Source organism: Papilio machaon, chromosome 19 (assembly GCF_912999745.1).
Source record: "Papilio machaon chromosome 19, ilPapMach1.1, whole genome shotgun sequence".
Lineage (NCBI taxonomy): Eukaryota > Metazoa > Arthropoda > Insecta > Lepidoptera > Papilionidae > Papilio > Papilio machaon.
Genome location: NC_060004.1, coordinates 5,783,457 through 5,794,680, shown reverse-complemented (window position 1 = coordinate 5,794,680; position 11,224 = coordinate 5,783,457). Strand labels below are relative to the sequence as shown.

General features: G+C 33.8%; 1 protein-coding gene across 1 annotated transcript; it reads left to right on the top strand.

Annotated features, from left to right (window-relative positions):
* The first annotated feature begins 1,629 nt into the window (after positions 1-1,629).
* Positions 1,630-10,567, top strand: LOC106709465 (mothers against decapentaplegic homolog 3). The gene is made up of 12 exons (XM_045682413.1): positions 1,630-1,993; positions 3,685-3,778; positions 4,271-4,376; positions 4,838-4,937; positions 5,302-5,415; positions 6,022-6,101; positions 6,563-6,749; positions 7,047-7,144; positions 7,635-7,742; positions 8,124-8,268; positions 9,254-9,377; positions 10,358-10,567. Exons 1-11 carry the CDS (start codon positions 1,791-1,793, stop codon positions 9,375-9,377), a joined length of 1,359 nt encoding a protein of 452 aa, XP_045538369.1. The 5' UTR covers positions 1,630-1,790; the 3' UTR covers positions 10,358-10,567.
* Positions 10,568-11,224: the final 657 nt, after the last annotated feature.

The following is an 11,224-nucleotide window of genomic DNA, read 5'->3' as shown; positions in this document are numbered from 1 at the left end:
CTGAGATAGCTAACTACTATAGCAACTTACTTTTGTAGCATAATAACTTTAAATACAAGATTTGGAGACATATTTGATTTTACAATATTTAGTAATGACAAAATATAATACAATAAAGAACAAGTTAGGTTTGGACATTGCCCCAAGTACATGGACACTGTAGTTCTTAAATTTAAGAATATTAATATGATGGAACTGTAACAACCATTGTAAATGTCAGCTAAAAAGCAGCTTTGTGGAAACATAGTGATGTTTAAGGGGCAATTGTTTCAAAAAGTAACTATGCTGACTAGTTTAAAAAGAAAACTAAGTATTTTTATCTTGATTTAAAAATCTATTTTAATGCAATAATGACCAACTGCTGTTTTATATTATTAGTTATTTTATTTGAAAATCAGAATATTTAATATTAAACAGGGCATTGGTCATTGTTATTATAAAATGGTAATATTTGGAGATTTAATTATGGAGATTATTAAATTAAATAAAAAATACAAAAGAAAATATAGACCAGTTTGACCAATAAAAAGAAATGAAAACAATAAAGAAAAAAGTTATTGATCTTAAATTGAAAAATTACGAAGACGCGTTTTCCAGCCAAGCTATAAAAGTCAAAGCGGGAAAATTAAAATATAATTTTGTGACAGGCCACTACAATAACAATGATGGCCAGTAACAGTACCCAATAGGAATACATTTTGAAGGCATAGTCTATAGGACTATTATATAGTACAAAATAGAAATACTAACCAAATAATATATTGTCGTAATATAGCAAATGAATTTTCAGCAACTGGCACATGAAGAATTAACAAATGAAACAAAACAAACAAAACAGGATGGCATTTCAAATTCAAAACAAAAACAGAGTTACCATATACAAAATGAAAATTTCCTATTTATTATCCAATTTTTTGTGAAATACCTCATGTTCCCTTTGTTCGGAGTCAAATAATTGCATTGTTATTTTTATTTTTAAAACGTTCTGGTTAGATTTTTCCTATCTATATTTAACTATTTATGAAATATGTTTATTTCAAACGTTTTAGTCTTCTTTAGCAGTATTTATTTTCCGTCTCATTTTCTTATTTTATTCGAACTTGACAGCTTAGGAAAATCTAGTTTTTTATGATTTAAATTACAAACTTTCGAACGAAAAGTAAATGCTTCAAATTTTTCCTTAAAATTCTGCAAAATTTGCAGAGCTGTAAACACCAACAGTTATTTACCATAGACAACAATTGTTGCTATTGAAAACGGGAAACACCGGAAGCACTACAAACAATCCTTTAATTATTTTCGGCTCACATAATGATCAATAAGCTAAGTAATTATGCTATATAATGTGTTTGTACATGGAATAATTACATTTTTTAATAGATGCACTTTTAAAATAATATTTAATGTTTAGGACTTTTATTCCTAATAATAAAATCTGACAGATAAATGAGAAATGTTTAATTCACGATTGTGTGTTGTATTTTAGAATATTAATCTTAAATTTTAAAGGTAAAGAAGTATGAAATTTACTCAATACTGATTTAAAATTGAATCATTGTTTTTATTTGTACAGGAAATGTAAGGAAAATTGAATGAAGGATTGTGATTGGCAACTTTGCTGTCATTTTCCTATCTATTCTGTTAATCACATTCGCAAATTGTAATTGTAATGGCCGATAAGTTAATTTAATACAATAAATGTATGAAGACTTTAATGAAAAGTGTGCATTGTTTGTTAATCTAATGTAAATTAGTTTCCGTGAATGACTTAAAAAGTGAAATTTTGCGGAATGTTTCCGCGAACGCCGCCTGTAGTGAAACGACTTCTAGAGTGGAAAAAAGGTCCTGAAGGATCGTCTGCTGCAGAAGATAAATGGTCAGAAAAGGCTGTAAAAAGTTTAGTTAAGAAATTAAAGAAAAGTGAGGCTCTCGAGGAATTAGAAAAGGCTATAACTAGTCAAAGTAGTCATACTAAATGCGTCACAATTCCCAGGTTATTTATTGATTGCTTTTTGCTTTATTTTTATTTTGATAACAAAAATTTTGGTATATCTAACAATGACCTTGATTGCTGAAATTTCCTTTCCCCGGTCTAATCTTGTTAATAGTGCACATAAAGTGAGAAAAGTTTGTTATTTGATCTTTGTTTGTTGATTTTTGTTCACACCCGGAAATTCCAATTATGATATCAAGTAAGTTTTAGCAGTAGGCAAACGAATTAAACAGGACGTGAGTATTATAAAATCATACATTGCTCTAAAATACATCACGAAATAACTTACATAAAGACTGTGTTATGTCTATAATTTTAGTTAAAAATTACGTTCATAATTTTATTTATAAGCAGTTATTATTAGGCAGTCTTATAAGCGCTACTGTATGTAAATCGCGTTTAAGAGAAACTTTATTATTAATTAAGTACTCATTATTACTGCCTTTCGTAGAATATAAACTTGCCAAAAAGCAAAGTAGCAAGAGCACATTGACCTCGTAGAATGCAATGACCATCGTATTTTAGTTACATAACCATAGACAGGACGCAAAATCCAAAAAGGAAGGTCAAATCGCCGTCAAAACAATCGAAGCTTTTTTATCAATATGGCGGCGAATTTTAGACCTCTGCTTTATTAGTTTCCGCACGAAATAATTGTCAATATCCGATAAAATTTGCAAGTTTAGTACTTGAAGATTTTACTTCATTGATTATATGTCACGTTCTAAAGTTACTCGTTTTCGTCTATAACCCAGGTAATACATTTTCTAAAGCATTATATTTGTATGGATTTAACTATTTCTTCGTAATTACGAAACGAAAACCGCATGGAAACGTTTTTATATTAGTGTTAATTTTTCTTATTAGTTTCTTATTTGGTTATTAACATTTTAATGCTTAGTTTGGTTATTGACCTTGTGTTTTCATTATCATTTCTTATTAGAATATTATGTCTTTTAACTGCAATACGTGATTTAGTCAAAATGTTATCATTTGTTTCAATTTTTGTTTTCCAATTTATTTTCGTAGTTCAATTGTTTGTAGTGTTAAAATTTTGACAACTGTATTAAAAACAAATTCATTTATGAAACTGGTTTCTTGCACTGCTGCACTAATGAAGTGTTTTGATTAATGTTTTGTTTTTATTTTATGTTTAATTTTATGTAATTGATTATTTACTTAAGTGAATTAAATTTACATTGTCATTTTGATAGACTAGTCTATCTAGTAATATTTAATATTTCGACTTAAAAGTCAAATTCCTTGAGGTTCTTTCTCTGGTTAGCTGCTGTCAAAATTGTGTTTTATTGAAAATAGTGTATGTAATGTCTTAGTACTCATAATAAAAATATCTATGTTATCTTTTAGATAAGGTTTGCAGCAAACAATATCATAAAATCTTACAATAGCATGTAATGATTATTCCACTGCAAAGTTAAAGTACAAAATTTAGAATACAATTGATACATATACAGTCAAACCTGGATAAGCGAGGATCGGCATATTTTTTTTTTTACTTATAGAGGTTTCTCGCCTGTTCGGTCTTTCCAGTGACTAACTTTGAGAGGTTTCACGCTTATCTTGGTGTGACTGTAATATAATTTTAGCAACAATTCATGAAAATATGTGTACTTATAGCTAGTTTCTTTATTTTGTATATTTCTTAACTTAAATATTTGTATTTTTTGCAGAGCAAAACCAAGTGACAACATTGTGAATGGTCAATATAGAAAAGGGTTGCCGCATGTCATCTACTGCAGGCTGTGGCGCTGGCCGCAGCTACAAGTTAGTACACTAAAAACTGCATTAAACAATATTGTTTAAAATGATATTTCGGTCAAGACTAAGCCCTCATTCACAAATGGTTAGGAAGGTTAAATCCCTGCTGAATTTTCGTTTTTGGAATAAGGATTGTTATAGATAGTATGAGATAGACTAGTTTTTAACTTTACTTGTGGATAATCTGGTCCAAAGACTTATTATTTTTGTCAACTTATAAAAGTATTTTCTATGAAATTGTACACCAAAATAAACACTATTCAACTTATTACTCCAAGGTCGTCTTTGTGTTTATATGTATCTTATCCATTTTTGTTCAACCCAATTTATATAAAGGACTTTAAACAGCACAAAAAATTTTTTCACTTTTAATTTTGTCTGTACTAGTTATTTTTAGTGTAAACATGTTTCAACTTTTCACAGTTAATATATATCTTTTATGCAAGTAATTGTTTAGACTTTTTACTTGTATTAAAGAAAAGTTGTTTTATTTTCCAGAGTCAGCATGAATTAAAGCCAGTCGACCACTGTATTTATGCATACCAGTTGAAAAAGGACGAAGTGTGCATTAACCCTTATCACTACAATAAGATTGACTCGCCTGGTAAGAATACTCTTCTATATTAATGTTATAAACAGAAAAGATTTGTTTTTTTGCTTGCGTTGAATATGCTCGGAAAGTACGGAACTGATTTGAATAATTCTTTCACTGTTAGAAAGCTAGGCTATCCCCGGCTGCTATAGGCTATATTTATTACTAGTTTTTTTTTTAATTCCATGGGGACGAAGTATTTACCGGTAACAGTTAGTTATAAATAAGTTTTATTGCAAAAATTATGTCACATACTGTGCAAAGCTTGATTGTGTACAAGATGTTATTTATTGGCCATAAGTAAGTAGAGAGATTCTTAAATACAACAAGAGTGATCACCTCATTTATTTTCTTACAGATCGGCTTAAGCTAATCTGAAGATAGTGATGACTATGTCAGTCTTGTCTTCATCAACTACACTGACAAGGTTTCTGAGTGTTACTTAGGTTTTTAAATATTATTGTAATGTCCAGCTCTGCCGCCTATTTTGGTACCTCGTTGCGCGGAGGGTGAGATCCGCGCGCCGCCGCCCTACACAGACTATCATCAGCCACATCACGACCATACCGACGCGTAAGACATTTTTCTCTGCATGTAGTTACTATGACGTATATTTTATTTAAATATCAATCAATTAATCAAATAAAAAAAAATATTTTCTTTCCCGATATGTGAAAATTTTTACAGTGCACACTTTCAATGTTTGGCATTGTCGAAATTTCTCTCTAAGATCTTATGTGATAAGTTACAGGTATGACCTTGCTGAATAATGCCTGGTTTACATTATGCCAGTACAGTAGGACAGTAGTGCTGGCCTGGCCTATGCCAGTGAGCCTTTACAGTCCATACTGTAAGAGCCCACTTGAGCCAGTGATTTTGAGCGCAACTTCCCTGCTGTACTGTACTATAAAAATTAAAAAAAAGGAAAATTGTGCAGTTTGTCGCTGGGCGTGATGCAGAGCGGCGGCGTGGTGGGTGTCGGCGCGCACAGCGCCCTCTATCTGGAGGCCACGCTCGCTCAGCAGGTGCCCGGCAACACCACTGTACACGTGTGAGTTGTCACCACTAACCGTGGGTTTCTGAGACCAGAATCTCCATTTTAAACATGTAGTTATCCCTGTTTTGTCCACCAACAGTGACTGAAACGAATGGTACTTACCACAAACACCAGCCGCAGCCACATCATACATTCTCACTATAACAGACCAGTTAACGACTGAGTGTTCCAGTAATACAACTTGCAACATGTTTTTATACAATGTTTCAGTCCATACTCTGAGAGTTTCCATTGCCAAAAACAATTATACAATAACTTACGTTTACTATAGTTTCAATAAGAATGAGTGGGCAATATATTTTAGTGGGAATGTTCCAGCAGTGGAAACAACAGTCTCTTCTTCGTCGCTGCAGACTTTTCAGACCCGCTGTACTAAGCGCCGCCACTCCCTACTCTGCCTTTTTTGTACATTTGTACAGAGGGACATCTACAGACGCTCTAATCTGTTCGGTCAATCTGATGGGCGATATACCCTGTGGTCTGGTTCCCTCCAATATCCCCTCCACCACCAAGTGCTCGATAGACTCGTCATGACGTCTGCAGACATCTGCAGTAAGTGGGAACAACAGTATGGTTGATATTGTTTAAATATTTGTGTAGGAGTTCATCGACAGTGGAGACTCCTCCCCCGGGCTACATGAGCGAGGACGGCGACCCTATGGATCATAATGACAACATGAGTGAGTTTGTAATCAACATTTTATTATTTATAATATAAAAATAATTATCTGTTTAGCTTAATAATTGTCCAAACCTAAATAGATTGCTAATTTAAACTTTGTAAAGTGATTCCAGTATCATTATTATTTCAATTGACTTATAAATGTTTGAAGGAAATGATGCGATGAAGGAAAACATCGTGATGCAACCTGCACATATCTGAGAAAAAAATTCAATGATATGTGTGAAGTCAACTCGCATTTGACTGTGGTTGACTATGACCTAGTCACCCCTAAGTTAGGGTAGGCTCCGAACTCCTCAGTGAGGACCTATAATGAGCTGATGATGATGATGAATAAATGCTTAATTAACGCTTAAATATAGCATAATATGGGTTTTTTTCATATCATATTGTCCTCCACAAACAGTTACCAAGACAATGTTATTTAAAATGCTGTAACAAAACCATTATTCACTCGAGGTCTAACACGACTGACGCCGTCGCCCCCGGGACTGGCTACCGAGGCTGCTCCAGTTCTGTACCACGAGCCCGCCTTCTGGTGCAGCATCAGCTACTACGAGCTGAACACGCGCGTGGGGGAAACCTTCCACGCCTCGCAGCCATCCATCACTGTAGACGGCTTCACAGACCCCAGCAATAGTGAGAGGTGATTTATACTAAGTAATTTAAGAAAGAGGATAGATTTGTATTTTTGTATGAAATGAAAAACTCAACAACTACTGGACTGATTTCAACAATTCTTTTACCATTATAAATGCGAATATTTAGATGGATGGATGGATGGATATCTGATTGAAGGTATCTCCAGAACGGCTCTCGATGGAATTTCACATAGATGTAGAATAAAGTCGGGAAAAACACATAGGCTACTAAGTTTTTTGTTCCGCGCGAACAGAGTCTCGGGCGACAGCTAGTTTTCTATAGGTTTATATATATATTGCAGGTTCTGCTTGGGTCTGCTATCCAATGTGAATAGAAACGAAGTTGTGGAGCAAACGCGACGGCACATTGGCAAAGGAGTGAGGCTGTATTATATCGGAGGTAAGATCATTTTCAACTGTATCCCATACATTACATATTTACATTACAAACTTTAAATTAAATCATAGTTATTAATACTTACTAATATTATAAATGCGAATGTTTGGATGTATGGATGAACAGATGCTTGTTAGAAGGTATCTACAGAATGTCTACATGGATATTGCTGAAATTTGGTATAGATCTAGAAAAGGGATTCCTAAAAGAGTCGATATCGACGGTAATCCTCACTTTGTCTTCTTCTATTGACCTAAGTCAGAATAAATAATAATAAATAATAATTGATCTTAAAAGTAGGTAATTTGGCCATGGGGATCTATGATAACGGTTCATTTTGGAAAACGGGGTCACTTGTCCAAAATAGTTTGGGGATCCCTGATTTAGAACATAACCTAGAAGAATACAAGCTACTAATTAAGTTATTTTTTAAGTTAGTAACACATAAGCTATACTGCAATGGTTTTAAGGGTTTCCTTGTGACATATTCCAGGCGAGGTGTTTGCAGAATGTCTCAGTGATTCGTCAATATTTGTACAATCTCCGAATTGTAATCAGCGCTATGGATGGCATCCTGCCACTGTTTGCAAAATACCTCCAGGTAAGTTTATCTTGTTTAATAAATGCTTGATTTTCTATTGTTATCCATACACATACATACAAACAAAATTGGTCTTCGAAACGTCAAATGGTTGTTTGTACCTAAAAAATTAGCCTTAAACGTGAATACATAGAATATTGTAGTTTTTAGGATTCCGTACCTACTAGAAAGCAAAAAGCGGAACACTTATAGGATCACTTTGTTGTCTGTCTGTCAAAACACTTTTAGAGGAAGTCGTGGAGATATAATCTGGAATTTATTATATATTGTTAAAATTTACCAAGTTGACAGTTTTACGTAGGAAAAATCCGCCAGATAAAGGCTTAGATGCTTTGTTTTCTCTTTTCGTTTCATGTATGTGTGTATGTTGTATGTGATCAGGTTGCAATCTGAAGATCTTCAACAACCAGGAGTTTGCAGCTCTGCTGTCACAGTCTGTGTCTCAGGGCTTCGAGGCGGTGTTCCAACTCACACGCATGTGTACTATACGCATGAGCTTCGTTAAGGGTTGGGGCGCAGAGTACAGGTAACAATAGTATAAACGTTTATTGCTACACAAAAAAAAAAGTTATTAATCTATATATATAAAAGAAAGTCGTGTTAGTTACACTATTTATAACTCAAGAACGGCTGAATCGGTTTGACTGAAAATTGGTGGGCAGGTAGCTTAGAACCAGGAAACCCGACATAGGATAATTTTTACCCCGTTTTCTATTTTTTATTCCGTGCGGACGAAGTCGCGGGTAAAAGCTAGTTAATATTAAAACCCAAAGATTAAGAATGTGGCAAATGGTGACCAGTTCAGCTGATTTTTTTTTATTTTTATATAACATAAGGTAGCAAATGGTCGACTGAATTCGCCGAAATAGCGAGGCGACCGTTGCCCATAGACATCCGCAAATGCAGATGCGTTGCCTACCTTTAATCAACGGAGAAGAGGACGCACAGAAAGAGGATATTTCTCCTTCCTATGCGTCCCCTCTTGTACCAAATCCACTTCCCCTTCCCATCCGTTCCTAATAAGAAAAGGGTGGGAAGGGAAAGAGGACTAAAATTAGGCCTCCGGATACAGGGATAATGATACAGGGACGACATCAGCCCTCCTTGCGCTGGTTCTCAGCAAGACCCTTTGCTCTCACATCATTTGCACTTAGGTGGTAGGGTAACTAAATATAATAACAAAAAAAGACGTAAGACTTAGGGTACTTTTCCACTAGCGCAACTAGTCACAAGACCGGTATTTCTATGAGAAATGCTTAATTTAATTAAGGACGTAAATATAAATGTCAAGTCAAAAATGTAGGTTTATTAAAACTGATGTAGCTTAAATTATTTCTTTATCTAAGTGCGAATAAAAGATTACAGTCGAATATGGATAAAGGAGAGTCCAAGGGACTGTGATATTTTTCTCTCTATAGAAGTTTCTCGCTTAACCAGGTTCGACTGTATTACCGTAAAGAATAGTTTGTCGTTCTCATTTATAAAGATTTGGGTATTGATTGTGTGTTCAGACGACAGACGGTGACATCGACGCCATGCTGGATCGAGCTGCACCTGAATGGACCTCTGCAGTGGCTGGACCGTGTGCTCACGCAGATGGGTAGCCCTCGTCTGCCCTGCTCCTCCATGTCCTAGGTCGGTGCTACTACTTTATATCTTAAACAAAAACGATGACCTGGATAAGAGAGAATCAAGCGATATCAGAGTCTTTTACTCGAATTTCTCAGAGGTCTTCAATCAGGACCGGATAATGATTCTTGTGGTTTATCGCTTATCTAGCTTTGACTGGATTTGTAATGGAAAAGTTAACTAAGCTAACTATTAACATTGGGCAATTACCAAATTTATCTGTTTATTATCATTTCCTTGACCTTGTGCCATTTACACATTTCCGTCCTCCAATCTGTCTGCCGTCATCTCCATTGTCACCTCCTTGATTGTCACCTTTCACGTAATCCATCCATCTCTTCCTAGGTCTACCTCTTCTGGTGTACCTCCACACCCATACTTAAATTTCTCTTTGCCACATGAGATTCTTCCCTCCTCATAACATGTCAATACCACCCTAACCTTTTACATTATTACCAAATTTATCTATTTATATGAAAACTATTTATATAGAAATTATCAATCAAATCGTCTTATTTAATTAATTTCTGGTTTAATAAAATAAATTCGCGATATTTTAAGGCGTGGTATTAATACCAGTGGGCATTACAGTGCTCCTGTGACTCCAAACACGTCCAAATCTTTCTTTGCTGGAAGTATATCGTTTGATATTTGTCATCATCATCATCAACCTGCCCTTATACATATGGAGGGTCGGCACAGTATGTACTACTTCTCCATACATCTCTATCAGCCGTCATATCTGAATTTACCCCCTTCTTACGCATATCCTCTTTTACACAATCCATCCATACTTTCTTTCGTCTTCCTCTACCTTTATATCCATCCACATTCAATCTATTTACTTTTTTGTTTATATGATTATCAACCCTTCGCATAACATGTCCAAACCACGCTAACCTTCTGCTCCTGAATTTCTCGATAACTGTCGCTACTTTCAAACTTCCTCCGATATACCTTTTATCGTTTGATGTTTGTGTTTTCAGATATTGCGGCAGAAATAAATTCTGAATTCCCAGTACATTGGCCATTTCAGTTGTATTAAATATATAAAGGGTAGCTCAAAACAAATACCTCCAAAATGAGTCTTAACATTGTTTTATTGTAGTTTATTATAAGTTTACATTGGAAACATGTTTCATCATAGAATGTAAGATGCAAAATTTATTTTAATACATTTAAGGTATTCGAAATTAATGGACTATTTCACATTTGTGATAAAAATGTATATTCATATAAAATTAATAACATTTTAGAATTTTAAAAGCTTTTTATAAACTTTTTTTAATATAGACGACAAGTTAACTAGTCCACGACAAACATTTTAGTCATTTTGTAAAAATAATTGATTTTTTGAAATTAATTAAACTAAATGTTTTTTTTTTCGATGAATTGCTTTAGTTCGTGTTGGCAACACTATTTCAAATAATATTTGTATTCCAAAATGTGTTAAAAAAAAGTGTTTGTCGTGACTTCACAATGTCTATGGTTTTACGATTTGTAAATAATCTGTTTTTTTTTTTTATAATATCTCGCCATTGTATAAGCATTTACAGTTATCTAGAGAATTGTTACAGTCACTACAGTAATTAGATTTTTTTTTTATATTTTAAATAGTTTTAAAAACATTATACAATACGTATGTATGTCTATTTGTTTGTTCACTTTAGTTTATAATTTGCTAACGTATATATACGTAGGTTAGATATATACGTAGGGTTGTCACATAAAAACCATTTAAAAATTTAAGAGATGTTGGTCTCAGAAACCCACTGTAAGTCCATTTAATACAATGTTTGTACTTTTTTTTATTACATGTTTGTCATAAGGAATAATGTAATTTTTATCGTATT